Source organism: Mustela putorius, unplaced genomic scaffold (genome assembly GCF_011764305.1).
Source record: "Mustela putorius furo isolate JIRA1106 unplaced genomic scaffold, ASM1176430v1.1 tig00000145_pilon_pilon_pilon, whole genome shotgun sequence".
NCBI classification, from domain to species: Eukaryota; Metazoa; Chordata; class Mammalia; order Carnivora; family Mustelidae; genus Mustela; species Mustela putorius.
In genome coordinates this window covers 21,138,292-21,156,277 of record NW_025421294.1, presented here as the reverse complement: position 1 = coordinate 21,156,277, position 17,986 = coordinate 21,138,292, and the positions used below count along the sequence as shown (strand labels likewise).

At 35.7% G+C, this 17,986-nt stretch overlaps 1 protein-coding gene across 15 annotated transcripts in view; it reads left to right on the top strand.

Annotated features, from left to right (window-relative positions):
* Positions 1 to 17,986, top strand: part of LOC101685149 (ankyrin repeat and KH domain-containing protein 1) — a 131,545-nt gene that overhangs the window by 75,131 nt on the left and 38,428 nt on the right. For 11 of the 15 annotated variants that reach the window (XM_013052415.2, XM_045075407.1, XM_004744799.3 and 8 more), the window contains 5 exons: positions 2,521 to 2,608; positions 5,202 to 5,329; positions 5,540 to 5,683; positions 6,825 to 6,927; positions 15,423 to 16,181. In XM_013052415.2, coding sequence (XP_012907869.2) covers positions 2,521 to 2,608; positions 5,202 to 5,329; positions 5,540 to 5,683; positions 6,825 to 6,927; positions 15,423 to 16,181 — 1,222 coding nt within the window. The remainder of the gene's footprint in view (positions 1 to 2,520; positions 2,609 to 5,201; positions 5,330 to 5,539; positions 5,684 to 6,824; positions 6,928 to 15,422; positions 16,182 to 17,986) is intronic. The other 4 variants (XM_004744805.3, XM_013052416.2, XM_045075406.1 and 1 more) reach the window with 3 other exon arrangements.

Sequence of the window (17,986 nt, the reverse complement as noted above, 5' to 3'; positions counted from 1 at the left end):
ACCATCTTCTATATTTTAAAATTAGTAAAGAGTGTCACCTCATCAATAACATGAAGTCAAAACATAAATTAATTTTTATAAGAAGTTGAGAGATTCTGTACTATCAAGGTAAAAATTTTTAAATCTCTTTTAGAGTGTAATTTATGTCACTGTAGGCCAGTTTAAAGTTTCCATTGGGCTGACAGTCTACTTATTTCTCATTGTTAGTTTGCCTAAATTGTAGATTAGCTGTAGTTATTTTACAGACTGAAAAGTATCCTATTGGCAGAGCACACTATTTTTTTTTTCTAAGGGTTTTATTTTTTAGAGGCACCTGGGTGACTTAGATGGTTAAGTCTCTGACTCTTGATCAGAAAAGGTCATGATCTCAGGGTCATGTGATCAAGCCCCTTGTTGGGCTCCACACTCAGCCTGGAGGCTGCTTGAGATTTCCCCTCCCTCCCTCTCTGCCCCTCCTGCTTTTTCACATGCACTCTCTCTAAAATAAATAAATACATCTTTTTAAAAAAGAGACTTTATTTTTTAAGTCATTTCCACACCCAGTGTGGGACTCGAACTCAATTCTGGAGATCCAAGAGTCGCATACACCACTGGCTGAACCAGCCAGGCGCCCTGAGCACACCTTTTTTTTTTTTTTTTTTTTTTTTTTTTAAGATTTTATTTCTTTGGGACACCTGGGTGGCTCAGTTGGTTAAGCAGCTGCCTTTGGCTCAGGTCATGATCCCAGCATCCTGGGATCGAGTCCCACATCGAGCTCCTTGCTCAGCAGGGAGCCTGCTTCTCCCTCTGCCTCCAGCCTGCCACTCTGTCTGCCTGTGCTTGCGCTCTGTATCTCTCTCTCTCTCTAACAAATAAATAAAAATCTTTAAAAAAAAAAAAAGATTTTATTTCTTTGACAGAGAGAGAGAAATCACAAGTAGGCAGGCAGGCAGAGAAAGTGAGAGGAGGAAGCAGGTTCCCCGTGGAGCAGAGAGCCCAACGTGGGGCTCGATCCCAGGACCCTGGGATCATGACCTGAGCTGAAGGCAGAGGCTTTAACCCACTGAGCCACCCAGGTGCCCCTGAGCACACTATTTCTAAGTTGACTATAGTAGCTTAAGGATGCTCTGAGTTAATTAGAAAAGAGCTGAAATAAAGCTTGACTTAAGCATTGTTCTCTACCAAGTTTTCCTTTTTTATATATTAATTTACTTGAGATAGAGCACACACATGAATGGGGTGGAGGGGCAGAGGGAGAGGGAGAAGCAGACTCCCCTCTGAGGAGGGAGCCCTACGTGGCGGTTGATCCCAGGAGCCTGGGATCATGACCTGAGCCAAATGCAGAGACTGAGCCACCCAGGCACCCTTTATCAAGTTTTTCTTAGTTAACAAAAGACCAGAACAACAGAAATTAATGTTTACATACACAATGAAATGGGATAGGTGAGCAAACTTTTCATAGAAGCAGTGCACAGCTACATTTTATGTATTTATTTATTTATATGAGAGAGAGAGAGCGAGTGCTGGAGCAGAGGGAAGAGGCAAAGGAAGAAGCAGACTCCTGCTGAGCAAGGGAGCCTGATGCAGGACTCGATCCCAGAACCCTGGGATCATGATCTGAGCCGAAGGCAGACGCCCAACCAACTGAGCCACCCAGGCACCCTATTTGTTTATTTTATTTAAAATTCAGTAAACATACAGTGCAAGATTGGTTTCTGGAGTAAAATTCAGTGGTTTAGCGCTTACATACAGCACCCAGTGTTCATCAGTCAGCTATATTTTAATACTTAGATGAATGTAATAAGAGTTCAAGTTCTCCCATCAGTATTACTTGGCTTATTAACAAGCTCCTTTTAGGGACACTTGACATTAGGATGGTAGCATGCAGTTTTGTCATTCACTCCTCTTGCTGGCAAACTTCCTAGAAGGAACAGCAATCTTTCTGCTATTATAAAACTGTTTCTTTTGCCTTTCACTATTCACATATTTAATTTCTAGTCTAAAAGAAAGTCTGCTTGTTGGTGTGTTTTTTTCCTTTTTTCTTTCCTCTTAACCCTTGAAATACTGTAGTGCTTTTCTTTAGAGACTGGTTTCTGAATAAATAAAATTTAAAAAGAGAGAGAAAGATTGGTTTCTGTCCTGTGATAGAGTTCTTATTAGTTTCTGATATAAGATCAGAATCTTCCTAATCATGTGTAAGACTAAGGTTCTTTTTTCACAATTCATATGAATAGTTAGGGAAAACATCTTTTTGATCGTGGGATTGGAAAAATGCGGCTATTTCTCTCTGAGGCTCAAACAAAACCCAAGTAATATCTTTAAATGCTGTTGTTTGGTATGCAAAAGTGAACTTGCCCTTAAAAGGTTATACCATGTACTATTGACTGAAATTAATCCTACATTTTGGAGGAATTGAGATAGGTAGTATAAGTGGCTACAGTAAGTATTAAATCTTACTTCTCATGTCATTTGTACTAAGTGTTTAAAAATAGATGGTTAGTGAATTGGCACTGTTGGATTATTTTTTTGTTTCTTTAATAGGAACATGAATCTGAGGGTGGAAGAACACCTTTGATGAAAGCTGCGAGAGCTGGTCATTTGTGCACTGTGCAGTTTCTTATTAGCAAAGGTAAGGGAATTACAAGTAAGGATTTGTAAGAGGCTCTAACTTGTGAAGAAAAAATCCTAAACTGGTGCAGTTTGTGTTAGAGCTGTTTTTCCTACAGTACAAGTATTGTATCTTAGTCTTTTATTGCTGTATATTATTTAGTAAGTGTAGAGTTCATGAAGTACTTATTGGGATTTTTCTTTCTTTTTTTTTTTAACATTTCGTTTATTTATTTGACAGAGAGAGAGAGAGAGATTATAAGCAGGCAGAGAGAGAGGGGAGGAAGCAGGCTCCCCGCTGAGCAGAGAGCCCGACTTGGGGCTCAATCCCAGGACCCTGGGACCATGACCCGAGCCAAAGGCAGAGGCTTATTAACCCACTGAGCCACCCAGGCACCCCGGGATTTTTCTGTATTAGTTTTGAATTTGTGAAGTTTGGCAACTAAGCTGCCTATTATTCCTGACCAAAATTAGAAAAGCCAAATGTAAAACATCCAGCTATATTTAATAGAGTACTGTTCAGCACTTAATGATAAGGCAGTTCTGCTGGCGGGGTGGGGGGGATGGGGTGGGGGTGGAGAGGCAGAAAGTCTGTAACTATTGTTTACTGTACAGTTGAATTAACCACATATACAAGGATGTTATGTATTATTTTTATATTACCCTAGAGGTTCTTTTATTAGAATATATTTGGGGAAAGAAGTTTGCACTTTGGGTGAAGAGAGAGATCAGGACTGTTAAACCCATGTTAGGTTGAACCACAAAACTGTCATTTTAAATATCAACAATGGTAATATCAAAGATTTCATTTGGTCTAGCCTAACTCTGTGTATAGTGTTAGAGGTATTCTAGCATCTGATGAAAGATCCTGGGGTAGGATGGTAAAATGCAAGGAAAGTCTGCTCAGGTCATGTTGTTAAATTAAGAATTTTAAAATATATATTTTTAAAGATATTATTTATTCATTTGAGAGAGAGAGAGACAGCAACAGAGACAGTAAGAGAAGACATGAGCAGGGAGGAGAGGGAGGAACAGGCTCCCCAGTGAGCAGGGAGCCCGACGCAGGGCTCAATCCCAGGACCCTGAGGGTCCCAGGACCCTCAATCCCATGACCTGAGCTGAAGACAGGTGTTTAACTGACTGAGACCCTAAAAATAAGAAATATAGTAACAAAATAAAAATTTTATACCTATGTTCCAACAGAACTCAGATATTTTGTGCCACTATGAAACAAGTATAAGATTTTATCCTTTTAAATATACTTCTTTTCTTCTTTAATTGGGTACAACTAGGTTTATTTTCTTAATAGCACATTTTTGCTACCAAATAAGGCATATCTTTACATAGAGTTACAACATAGTCTGTAAAAGGTATTTACCTCAAGCATACTGAAGTAATAATAAATAGATGGGTAACCTTTGGAATTCTCTCAGGCTCCTTGCTAAGGGGGTTATCTAGTCATATCCAACACCAACCCTACTAAGCACGTAATCAGACTTGTCAGAAAAAGAACACATTGATGATAGCCTTTCTAGGCTGTAGTAACTGCTAAACAATCCTACCATCTAAATTTATTATTAACAACTTTAAAAATAATCACATGTTGCTAATATAAGAAAGTTTATTGGTGTGTCTTGCTTGCCCTTCCAAAAGGTACTTTTATCTGAGTTAGATTTAGGTTCGGCTGGATATTTCTGAAAATTAAATTAATTATAGTGGTTTTTCCCATGGGTTTATTTTTCTTTTCAGAAACTAAGTGTGGAATTAATGAAGAAGGAATAGTGCTATAGTCTTAACTATGGAGTTAAGACTTTGGTGCACTGTAATTTTTTAGGGGTCAAAAACAGTTTATCAAAAAGAAGATCAAGAAAGGATTTTGCATTTAGACTTTTGCAGGTCACATCGAACAAAGCTATTGAACAACTCACTAACTAGGCTTTCAGATAATATTTTTGGATATTCTTGTCTTCTCTCCATATCCAGGTCCCTCTGACTCTTAAAATACACAATGTGAAGAATTAAAGCTCTCTTAAATATTGTTTTAAAAAATCTGTTTTCTCTTCTTTGAGACCTGGCCACATTCTAGAAGTAGATAAAAAAAATGTCTTTACAACATTTTGAGAGTTATATACAATGATATTATTTGATGCTTACTTTAATCTGTATATATTGATTAATCTTAGTCTTCTAGATTTTCTATTTTAAAAGTGATATTGAATGAACGAACTACAGCTACATGCAACATTTTGGATGCATCTCACAAATATTATATTGAGTGAAAGAAGTCAGACACAAAAGAGTACACTGTATGACTTTATTCATATAAAGTTCAAAAACTAAGACCAGTTTGGAAGTCAGGATAGTAGTACCATTGGAAGGGTGGGTAGTGACGGAAAGAGGGCACAAGGTGTGGGACTACTGGTATGTGGATAACATTCTATTTCTTGATCTGGGTGTTGGATACACAGGTGTGTTCATTTTGTGAAAATTTTTCATTTATGATTTGTGTACTTTTTAAAATCTATGTCGTACTTCAAAAAAAATCTCTAAAGTGATATTTTTTGTGACCTTGCTTCATTCCTTTTTCTAAGATTGCTGTTTATGTTTCTTTGAAGGCGCCAATGTGAATAGGGCTACAGCCAATAATGATCATACCGTAGTGTCGCTAGCATGTGCGGGAGGTCATCTGGCAGTTGTTGAGCTACTCTTGGCTCATGGAGCCGACCCTACTCATCGACTCAAGGTATTCTACCTAAAAATAAGTAAATAATTAATATATGCATTGTTACTAAAAGATATTGAAGATATGTTTGCTGGTCTCAGTGCTTCATATTTATCACTGTTTATAAATGAGTTTTGATTCTAGACAGGCTGCTAAGAAATTGCATGTCGATAGCAGTTATAAGAAGAAATTTACAAATAATTGATTAATGGTTTTGTCGATCCTTCTCAGGATGGCTCGACAATGCTCATCGAAGCTGCAAAAGGTGGCCATACTAATGTTGTTTCTTATCTGTTGGATTACCCAAACAATGTTCTGTCAGTTCCTACTACAGATGTGTCTCAGCTCACCTCACCTTCTCAAGATCAATCTCAGGTAAAGTAAAACAGCTGATTTATAAATATAAAGCCTCCGAACTGATTGGGAGTTTTTGTTTAAAATTAGTTTTAAGGAAAATGGATTTGTTCCTCTCTTCTATTATATATTGAGATAAACAAGATACTAAATCCTTTAAGATCTATTTCCTTCAAAAGTACATGAAAATTACCTCTTGCCTTATTTGGTGAACAAAAAGCTCTTTTTAAAAAACACTTAATACCAAATATAAATATAAATTTTCCACATTGTCAAACTACTATAGCTAGGTCTTTAGGGTTATTTATTTATTTATTTATTTATTTATTTTTAAAAGATTTTATTTATTTGTTTGACAGAGAGAGATCACAAGCAGGCAGAGAGAGAGGAGGAAGCAGGCTCCCTGCTGAGCAGAGAGCCCGATTCGGGCCTCGATCCCAGGACCCTGAGATCACGACCCGAGCCGAAGGCAGCGGCTTAACCCACTGAGCCACCCAGGCGCCCAAGGGTTATTTTTAATGAATACATTAAACATAACCTTAAACCAGGGGATAGCTTCTTCCTTAGTACCTCCCAAGACAGTATTAGTTATTCTAGAGATAGTTATTTTTATTAACCAGGAAAGTGTAGTTAGCCAGGATAAATGCACCAAAAGTTGATTAAAGTAATTTTTAAACCTACCTAAAAATAGGAAGAGAATATAGAGAGTATACTAAGTATACAAAGTTCAGTGAAATCTTAAGTTCTTTTCTACAAAGTTATCCTGAGAACTGCTAAGTTACCCAGTTAGGGAATATGTTGGATTTTCTTTTTTGACCCATAACAAATTTGAACAGGGTAAATGGGTCAGTCAATATATGACTTCTACTTCTAGCTATAATCAAAACCACCAACGCTCACTAAGGCTTCCTCTCTAATAAGAGAGTAATACTAATCTGTTTAGCTTAAATCATTCATTGCATATAGATAGCCTGATTTTGTCCAATTCAATATTCTCAGAAATTATTCCTTGGTGAAGGCTTTTTTTGTTTTGTTTTGTTTTTTTAGAAACAAAAAAGTAAATTTGGTAGTATATGAAGAAAATCTAAATTTCCATTTCATTTATGGGCCCTTGTTTTATTCTTTGGTCTGAGATGATATTTTTTCTGAGTTAACTTTTTAGGTTCCACGTGTACCAATGCATACACTCGCCATGGTTGTACCTCCCCAGGAACCTGACAGAACATCACAGGAGAACCCCGCTACCCTTCTAGGAGTACAAAAAGGTTGGTTATTGAATTATTTTCCTTCAAATGGGTATTTTATCACCTAATTAATGAACTCGTAAAAGTACTTTAATGGCATACAGTTAACATCTACCCAGGATTAATTGTGGTAGGTAATTCTGACAAATGCTAATAGTCTTACAGACTGTTTATAAAAGAAAGAAGATAAATACTAAGAAAAATGACTTCTAATTTAATCATTAACATACTGCTAGGTGTAGTTTTCATCTGGCACAGATAAAAATACTTACAAAGCATATCAACTTACTGATTATATTACAGTAGCAAAAATTTATCAGACATTTATTTTCCATATGGCAGTTCTTTTGTTAAACAGTAGTATAATATGAGGAGTGAAAATGTGTGTTTGCTGTCTAGTTAATTCTTCATAGCATTGATGCAACTGAGGCAGTTAGAAGTTTAAGAATTACATTTAGTTTCTTTCATGCAATACTGAATATGGTGGGCTAACATCTATCATGTGAACCTAGACAAGGAACTGTCAAAAAGTACATAAATAACATCCAAGTAAACAAGAAGAAGCATATATTCTTTAAAAGTCTCAAGTTTATGAACTCTGATATTTTCCTGCTTTTTCACTTGTAGATACAAAGTACCTTCACTTGATAATCATGTATAGTTGTCCTGTCTGAGTTCTCTGAAATAAAATAGGTGATGTGTAAGATACTAAAACTATATGAAAATACATTTATGAGCATATGATTCATATGAGCATATGATTCATATTCATATTCAGTATATGATAACCAAGCTCTAGATTTTTGAAATCACAATGAGGTGTATAAGTATATATTAGTTTCTCTTTGACTTAAGAAAAGTTGGATAGATTTGACTGTGATAGCAGCAAGTAGAAGCTTCTTTTAAATTATGTCAATTTGAGTAATTTAGAGTATCAAGGGCCTTGACCAAGGGTCACTTCATTTCTAAACCATTACTTCCAGAGATAAAATATTGGTGATCTCTCTGACTTAAGCTTTATGATGGAGTTTTCCATTGCACACCTAGCTATTCAAACTCTTCAGGAAATGAAGACTGCTGTTTTTAATTTTAACAAATAAAAAGCAGATTAAGCATGTGCTTATTAAGGAATCTAAGCATCCTAACTGACTTTAGTCTTAGTAAAATATTTAGACCTAAATGTCTCTGTGTTTGTTTTATGTTTGGCTATATGTTGTAGAGGACTATAGTAACTTTGGCTGGAGAAATTCAATACTAAATAAGAAATGATTCAAAAAATATATTAATAACAGAGCCACAAAATAATCAAGAAATAATCTAGGGAGGACATGGAGTGTGTGCAGAGAAGAAGTAAACCATTTTAAATTTAGATTTAATATGTAAGTCAGTAGAAACGTTTGGGTAGGGTTTCTTTTAAGTTGATGCTTAAGTGAATAATCAATCATACTCTTTGAATATTGAAATACCATCTGATACTGGGTACCTACTTAAGTTTCTTCACTTTGGTGTTTTTTTACTTACTGAATAGCATAGAAATGACTAACCTTTTAAGTAATCTTTCATTTTACTAAATTAGAAGGAAAAAATTAACACTTGTATTTAGACACTTGGGTGCTTGCTTTTGCCAGATGCAATGTGGCATTGCCAACCTAATATTTCTTTGTGTAGAATCAAACTGCAGTGATGCACTGTATTAAGATGCTATTTTAGGGGCACCTGGGTGGCTCAGTGGGTTAAGCCTCTGCCTTCAGCTCAGATCATGGTCTCAGTGTCCTGGGATCGAGTCCCACATTGGGCTCTCTGTGGGGAGCCTGCTCCGCCCCCCCCCGCCGCCGCCTGCCTCTCTGCCTATCTGTGATCTCTGTCTGTCAAATAAATAAATAAAATCTTTTAAAAAAGTGTTAGTAGTATAAATCATGTGCATCATAGAATGTTTTATCACTATGAATTAGGAAAAATTAGTTGATGATACAGATTTATACAATGAATTACCCAGATAGATATTTAAATCATCAAAGATATATTATTATGTTCTCCTGCTTAAAGTAGCTTTTTCTCCTTAAAACGTCTCATTTGTGTCTCTAAAGAAGTTCCTTTGAGTGATGAAATCTCTGTTTGACCCTGTTGTTTTTGTTTCTTCTAAGTCCATAGATTGTATCTGTATTAAAATGTGATTAGGAATGAAGGAAGAGTTCTTCCTCTCCCTCCTCTCTAACACTCTCTTCCTTTCTTAGCAGTCATCTTTTAAGTTCTTAGAACATTTTATTTCTGCCTGAAGTCTTTTTATTATTTGTATCTGCATCCTTCTAAAATACTTTCATGCCCTTAAAACTTAACTAGATATTTTACATATATACTACCCAGATATTCTTTTCTTTCATGATCCATGTACAACACTTGTTCCATCTATCTTGACCCATATTCTCCTGATTTAGGAAGCTAATCTCCCTTACCCTTTGTTAGTTTTCAAAGGATTTGACATTCAAGGTGCCATCTGACAGACGCCTCAAGATCACCCCTATAAACAAAATATGAAACCAACTGATAGTGATATGCTCAGTTTTCTAGTATTATTTAGTTTTATTAACTATAGTTTTGAATGTTCAATTGGGAAAGGATGCATAGGTAATACCAACTTTATGCCTTTCCATATCAGTTTCCAAATCAAATTTGTTGATCAAAGCCACATCTTATTTGTTATAACTGGTTCTCCAGAGATTCTAAAAGATAGGACTCATGATTATCCTCTGCAGGTTGTACCACTTAGAACTAAACCCCTACAGAACATTAAAATGATGTCAAGGTAAACAAAACACATCTTTTGTGTGTACCTCAAGTCCTCTTGAGGAGTAATTTCTTTTCTCTGGAGTACTCTACAGCTCTTTATTGGATCTTTCTTCTGACTCTGGTAACATCTGCCCCTTCCCCTCCCCTTGGACTTCATGTAGAGAAGGTTGAGTTAATCCTACTTCCCTGAGATAATCATTCTGTTGTGTTTGATGCGAATTCTTTTGTTTTTGTAAGTTCTTATAAAATGTTTACTACTTTATGCATATTTTTGTTTTACATGAGTAGTATTGTACTATAGATCATGTTTTCTTTTTTGCTTTTTTCACTAAACACTGTTTTACACATCTATCCATGTGTCTGCCTCTAGACTATTTCTGCTAGCAGCATAGTGCTTCATCTTGTATATCTTCCACTTTTTACTTGTCTTTTTCCAGTGATGGGTATCCAAATTGCTTCTTGTCCCCCACCACCACAAACAATGCTGTGATGAAAATGCTGGTACAGTCCTCTTAAGGAAGTGTGTGAGCATCTCTTTGGGGTAAAATCAGGAACAGAATTACTTTCATAGGAAGTGCCTGGGTGACTCTTCCTCTTGATTTCGGCTCAGGTCTTGATCTCAGGGTGGTGAGATCGAGCACTGTGACCTCATGCTCTGAGCGCAGTGGGGAGTCTGCTTGAGATTGCTCTCAACCTCTCCCTCTGCCGCTCCCCCGCCACACATATGTGTGCGTGCTCTCTCCCTGTCTCTCACATAAAATATAAATAAATCTTTAAAAAAAAAAAAAAGGAACCTGTTACAGGACTGCATAATGTTTATCTGACAAAGTGTCTCAAATTGCTCTCTAGAATGGCTATGCAGTTTGCATTCCCACTAGCAATACATAAGGGTTCCCATATTACCCATATTATACACCCTCTGTCCCATTCCCAAACCTGCAAACCCGTGGCTTTATCTTTGTATTTGGTTTTGTACATCTTTATCTCCCCTGTTAGACTGTAAGCCCCTCAAGGGCAGGGTTTATGTTGTCTTTGTATAGTCCACTATGCCTTGCTTATACTAGATGTTCAGATATTTGTTAAATAAATTCATGAGCACCAGGCTAAGTTTAGATTGTCTGAAGACAAAGAAAATTATTAAGAATTTTTTTTAAGAAGAGAGACATTGTAATTAAAGAGGATGTTTAAAAAATTAATGAAGAAGTAGTATTCTAGAATGGTTGAGAAAAGATCAAAACCAAATTTGAATATAAACTAAGAATTAAATTAATATGCTGCTTTATATCCCAGAATTGTTTATTGGAGTAGGCAACATGAAAAGTTCTCATTTTCATATCAGATCAGTAAAATTGTATAGAAATTATATGTACAGTGAATGAAATTGAGTGTTCCTCTGGAAAATTTTACTACTGATATTCTCTAGTAGATTTCCATTATGTAATCATGCTTATGTGAATTTATCACTGTACAAATTTAATATCTTTTAATATATGACATTTATATTAAAAAGCAGGATGTTCAATTAATCTTTTAGCATGTTACACAGATGTTCACTCTTTGGACATTCTTGGTTAACCTTACTGTGTTAACATATATAGGATGCCCTGTTACTTTGGGAAATTTTGAGACAGAAATTTAGGTATAAAGGAAAAATGAGTCATTTCTCAGCTCCAGTGGCTTTCATTTTTGACTGTGACGATAGTAAGAAGTATTTTGTATTGAAACTCACAAAACAATATACATTTATCTATCCAAATACAAATTCCATTAAACAATGTATATGCTACTACACTTACATACTATGTTATTTTCAACTGTACTTCATCAACCTTTTTTTTCCACTTAAGACCCAATTGGGAGTGTTGTTTAAAATTCATTCTTGGGGGGGCACCTGGGTGGCTCAGTCGGTTAAACGTCTGACTTTCTGCTCAGGTCATGATCCCAGGGTCCTGGGTTCGAATTCCACATCGGGCTCCCTGCTCAGCAGGGAGCCTGCTTCTTCCTCTGCCTGCTCTGCCTGCTGTACCCACTGCTTGTGCTTTCTTTCTGACAAATAAATAAATAAAATCTTCAAAAAAATAATCTTTCTAGGGGTGCCTGGGTGGCTCAGTTGGTTAAACATCTGCTTTTGGCTCAGGTCATGATCCCAGAGTTCTAGAATCAAGCACTGCGTTGGGCTCCCTGCTGAGTGGGGAATCTGCTTCTGTGTGGTAATGTAAGAAAGCAAGGGAAGGGCGCCTGGGTGGCTCAGTGGGTTAAGCCGCTGCCTTTGGCTCAGGTCATGATCTCAGGGTCCTGGGATCGAGTCCCACATCAGGCTCTCTGCTCAGCAGGGAGCCTGCTTCCCTTCCTCTCTCTCTGCCTGCCTCTCTGCCTACTTGTGATCTCTCTCTGTCAAATAAATAAATAAAAATATTTAAAAAAAAAAAAAAAGAAAGCAAGGGAATTGTAGAACCATGTTTAAATTCCCTTAGACAAAAACAAGTAAGGAAAAATCTAGATCTATTTGTATGTCAGGTATTTTTCCCTTTGGCCATTACTTTTTTTATTGCACAGGTACTAATTTAGATACAAAAATGATTGATGGAATTAAACTCATTTTAATAGCAGACTTAATTTTTGCCAAGTATATGTCCACCTCATTCCCTCACTGTGCATAAAATAAAGGCTGTATTATAAACTATCTGTATATCATGGTTTCCTGTTATAAACTTTTTTTTGTTTGTTTTATTAATGGAGGAAAAGGGAAAAAGGGAAAGTAGGAAAACACCAGACTTAAGAGTAAGATACTGGCTTTACCTATATTCCTAAACAGTACTTTATGATGTCACTCAATGCTACTAGTGAATAGATTCAAATTACTTGTTTCTGATAGTGACTTGTTTCTGACAGGAGATGTTTTAAAAGTTAGAACTCTTATGTTCTGGATTCTTATTCTACCTGCTAAAAATTTTGTTGCTACTAGGATGCTTGTCACATTTAGTACTTTTCCCAAACACTGAGGTGTTGCTTAAGCTTCTAGGAGTAATTAGGTGACATTATTTGTTTTTACCAACTTGTTTTCTTTCAGACTTATATCTTTTATTAATGCTTTAATGTGTATCTGGGCAATCCCACTAATACCATGATTATAGATACTCAGCCATTAGCTATTTTGGGAAGAACTGGTTTTTGTCCATTATTTTCACTGGCCTTAAAGTTTTTATTTTAAGTTAAATAAGTGCTCTAAGCTTATTATATTTTATTTGTTAACAAGATAGGGCTTATTCCTATCCATTACTGTCCTCAAAATTCCAATCTTACTTTGGGTCGTACTGTTTATAAGATTTTAGATCTGAGATTGTCCAGGGTGGTCATAATTACCAGTCTGATTGGTGTTGACCTCTTACCTAGTTTTCCTTAATCTTAAATACAAATTAAATAGTAAGTACACTAGTATGTTTGAAAATTAATGAACATTTAAAGCAACATTCATTCAGTCTTTGCAGAACTTGAATTGTTATTGAATTTATTGCATGATTGAAAATTTCTTTGCTGGACTAGCAGATATCTACATTGCTATTTGTGGCAGTAAATCTTTACCCTTTTCTTACCTATTGATTGTTAATAGGTACTTGGAACAAATAAATCAAACCATGGATTCCTGTAAGATCTTAAAGAAGTTATTATTTTATCTCACAAGGGTACCTGGGTGGCCCAGTCTGTTGAGTGTCTGCCTTTGGCTCAGATCATGATCCTAGAGTCCTGGGATTGAGCTCCGTGTGCAATCCCTGTGTGGAGCTTCCTGCTCACTGGAAAGTCGGCTCCACCCGGCCACCCCTTCTCTTGCTAGGGTGTTCTCTCTTGCTAGGGTTTCTCTCCCTCCCTCTCTCAAATAAATAAATAAATAAAATCTTTGAAAACATTTATCTCACAAATATAATGGCTTTTGCTCTGGAAGGATAAGGTCTTGACCCGTCCCTTTGCTCAGATATAAATTTGAAATTGACTGTGGGTAATAAATTTTGCTGAAGGTTGCTTTTAAGGAATAATTAAGTCTCTTAGAATGATTGCAGTAGTTTTGAAACTGTGGTATCCTGAACCTTTAAAATCAGTATCTGGGGGAGAACCATTGTACTTTTTCATTAATAACATGTTGAAGATGTTTGAGGTACCTGCATTTTTGAGATTTCCTAATCTAGCAAAAACAAAACAAAACAAAAACAGTTGAATCCCTGATTTTTTTTCCCTCTATTGGTTTTATTACCCTTTTGTAACTCAGAGTATTAACATCAAATGGGTGATGACATTTTTCTTTGGACTCAAGAATCATGTTGAATGCATTGGATGATCTTATTTTTAAAAATCTTAAGTTACCTATGTTACTCATATATGTTGATTGCAATTCAGAAGAGTAAACAACTATTTCTTACCCAGATCTTCTTTAAAAGCAAATTTACTGTTGTTTAATTTCACATTCCGTAAAGTTCCTTCATTTTAAGTGTACAGTGCAGTGAGTTTTAGTAACTTTACCGAATTATGAAACCATCATTACCATCTAGTTTTAAACATCTCTGTTACTCTGAAAATATCTCTCATGCTAGTTCATAATCAGTGTTCATTCTCAATACCATAACCCCAGGCAAACTACTTTCCTTTCTGTCTCTATAGATTTGCCTTTCTCTATAGATTTGATATAAATGGTATTGCACGGTATGTCATCTTTTGTGTCTGGCCTCTTTCACTTAGTGTAATGTTTTCAAGGTTTGCCCACCTTGTAGAACATATCAGTTGTTCCTTTTCATTGTTGAATAGCCCCAGTTCTTCCTAAACAGAAGAGTAAGCCTTAAGTTTGCCTCAAAGTAGTTACTTAATAGTTCCCTCCATTTTATGTCCAGATGGTAAGATTGTTAATAATGATAATTAATTTGTCATGAGGAGTATCTTACTTTAATTGTGATCTAAAATCTTAAAATAACATACATTTACTTCATTTTTAACATATACCATCAATATGAGAAATCCTGTATGAGAAGTCTGATTTTCTCCTAGGTAACACACATTGTTTTTCTCATAGACTTTTACATGAAAACTTTATTTTTAAACTCAGAATAATTGTCCTCTGTGATTTAAGTTTAATGTCATTTTCAGGTAAAGAAATGTTAAAGATTTACTTAATGGAAAATTTTAGAAGGATAGGTCTGGAAAAAACTGATTTCATGTTATATTTTAATATAATAAGACATAGGTTTTGGCCATTTAAAAAACAATTTTCATTACGTTGATTTACAAGTTATAGTTTCCTGTAGTGACCTTTACTTGCACAGCTAATAATGTGAAGAAACAATTGGGATATCTTTAATGATATCCTCAACACTATCTTGTCACTATTTTAGATTTAATGTTCTTTAAAAGTCAAACCTAATATGCAAAATTGTGAGATTCTTTCCTCTTTGATCTCCTTTCTCCTTGTCCCATCTTAACTTCCAAAATTCTCCTAACCTAAAATTTCGATTTTTTTAATTTAAAAAAAGTCACATTTTTCAAATTAACATCCTGAGTGTGCTGTTTTGAAATAGATGAGTACAGTTTAATCTACCTTCCACTGTTGTGAATCTTTGAACATTCATTCTACAGCATTAGTTATAAGGGTTTGGGGAGGGAGGTCCGTGTGTGTGGGAGGGGGAGCTGATTTTTTTTTTTTTTTTTTTTTAGCATGGCACTTTTTCAAACATTTTTCATGTGCTTAGGTACATCCAAGCAGAAGTCCAGTTCCCTGCAGGTAGCAGATCAGGACGTACTGCCACCTTTTCACCCATACCAGCCTTTGGAGTGCATAGTAGAGGAGACTGAAGGCAAGCTGAATGAACTGGGACAAAGAATTAGTGCTATTGAAAAAGCACAGCTTAAGTCACTGGAGTTAATTCAAGGTGAACCTCTGAACAAAGATAAGATAGAAGAACTTAAAAAGAACAGAGAAGAGCAAGTCCAGAAGAAGAAGAAAATACTGAAAGAACTACAGAAAGTGGAAAGGCAGTTGCAGATGAAAACACAGCAGCAATTTACCAAAGAATACTTGGAAACCAAAGGTCAGAAAGACACAGTATCTCTACACCAACAGTGCTCTCATAGAGGAGTCTTCCCAGAAGGGGAAGGAGATATTAGTCTCCCAGAGGATCACTTTTCAGAGTTACCTCAGGTTGACACAATCTTATTTAAAGATAATGATGTTGATGATGAGCAACAGTCTCCACCATCGGCAGAACAAATTGATTTTGTCCCAGTCCAGCCTTTATCTTCTCCACAGTGTAACTTTTCCAGTGACTTAGGTTCTAATGGGACAAATTCTCTTGAACTTCAGAAAGTATCAGGTAATCATCAGATTATAGGACAGCCTCAGATTGCTATTACTGGACATGATCAGGGGCTCTTAGTTCAAGAACCAGATGGACTAATGGTTGCAACTCCAGCCCAGACGCTTACCGACACTCTTGATGACCTGATAGCAGGTGGGTTAAGAAATAATATATCTGTAATAATTTCTCTTTAATCTGTGTGCTCAACTTCTTTACACAACCCTCCAAAAACACCAACTTAGTACTTTTCCATTTTAGAACTATCTTTGTAAAATTATTTATTCCTTAAGGTGTTTTGGAAGTGAATTTAACTAAGCTGTATACCACTAACACATGAAAATGTGTTTTCCCCTTTTCTTTCTTGTTATTTGCAAAGGCAAAAAGTAAAGTTGCCATGAGCTTTTATTTTAGAACTTTGGTATCCAAACCACCCTTTGGGGTGCCTGGGGTGCTCAGTTGGTAGAGCATGCAACTGTTGCTGTCCAGGTCATGACTTTGAGCCCCACACTGGGTATAGAGATTACTTAAAAATAAAAAGAAACAAACGAAAAAACAAAACATCACCCTGTGTTGTATCCTGAGTAGGACATCTCAAAGTAAAATTTGTTTATAGGCTTTAGAGATATTCACATAAGATTATACATTAAATTTTCCTGGTAGTGATTTTCATATCTGAAAATCATAATTCTGAATTAATTTATAATTTTATTAGATCAACTTAAGTATTTTTAATTAAAAGGGATGTTTAGAGAAAACTATGAGTATTCCATGTTCTTGTATTTGTGGCTAGAAGATTGAAATTATTATCAACTGGATTATGATTTGGAGATTAGGATTTTTTATATTAACTATCTTGATGAAAGCACACAGACAGACACAACACACATACACATAGGAAAAGAAAAAAAGAAAGGCCTGATAACCTTAAAGTATATGTTTCTGTTTATTGTTGTGTGGAAAATTACAACTAGATATGAAATGAGGTGCACAAGTTTACTTTCCCTTTCATTGTCCTTGCAGCAGTGGGAAAACAGTGCAATTAATCATTTACCTTCCTAAAGATGGCTGGTGAATGTATCACCTCCATGAGAGCCCAGTTCAGAAATGCAGCCAGAATGGCTGTTGACAGTGGATGAAGACCAAGAACTAAGATGTAGCTGGAGTGATATTCAAAGGCAGGCCAGTCCTCTGTCTCTTGATTGCAACATTTTTTTTCCTTACTGTTGTCTGTTTCCTCTTGTCATATTCTCCTCCCCTCTTCCCATCCCAATTATGCTATCCCAGTTTCCTTTCTTCTTTTGTGAGCTTTTAGCCTTCCTAATCTTTACTGAATCTTTAAAAATGTGGAATAAGCTTACTTAAATCAGGAATTTTATTGAGCATTTGTATGATTTGCAATGGTTATAGAATTGTGATTCTGCCTATGAGCCTCCTCTGATATGTAATAAATAACACTGTCCAGAGGAGGAATACTTAGTTTCCCGTACAGAAAATAAAAATGCTGGGAAATGTTTTAAGGAGTTAGATTCTTTATTCTTTAATTTGGGTTTTTATATCTTCAGCCCATAGCCACTTAACTCAAATTAACTTTGTGTCATTGGTGTTGAGAGTTGTTATAAATTATGAATAAACTCTTAGAGTTCATTTATATTCCTAATTTCTAATCTGGGTAAAAGCAGGTATTTGAGCATCAAGTATGGTTATGAATAATAATAATGAAACCAATAATACAGGAATAACATTTTTAAGACTTAGATTACATAAATGATTTTATAATGTTCCTAATTGAATACTCAGTTTGCAGCCACATTACTGCTCAAACTAGTTTTGTTGTAACTTAGAACTTGTCTTTTTTTTTTTTTTTAATTATTTAGAAACCTCTCTAAAAAGAACTTGTAGATATTAACTTTATGGTAGTACTTATGGATGATTCTTCTAGGGGAGACAAAACTTATTTC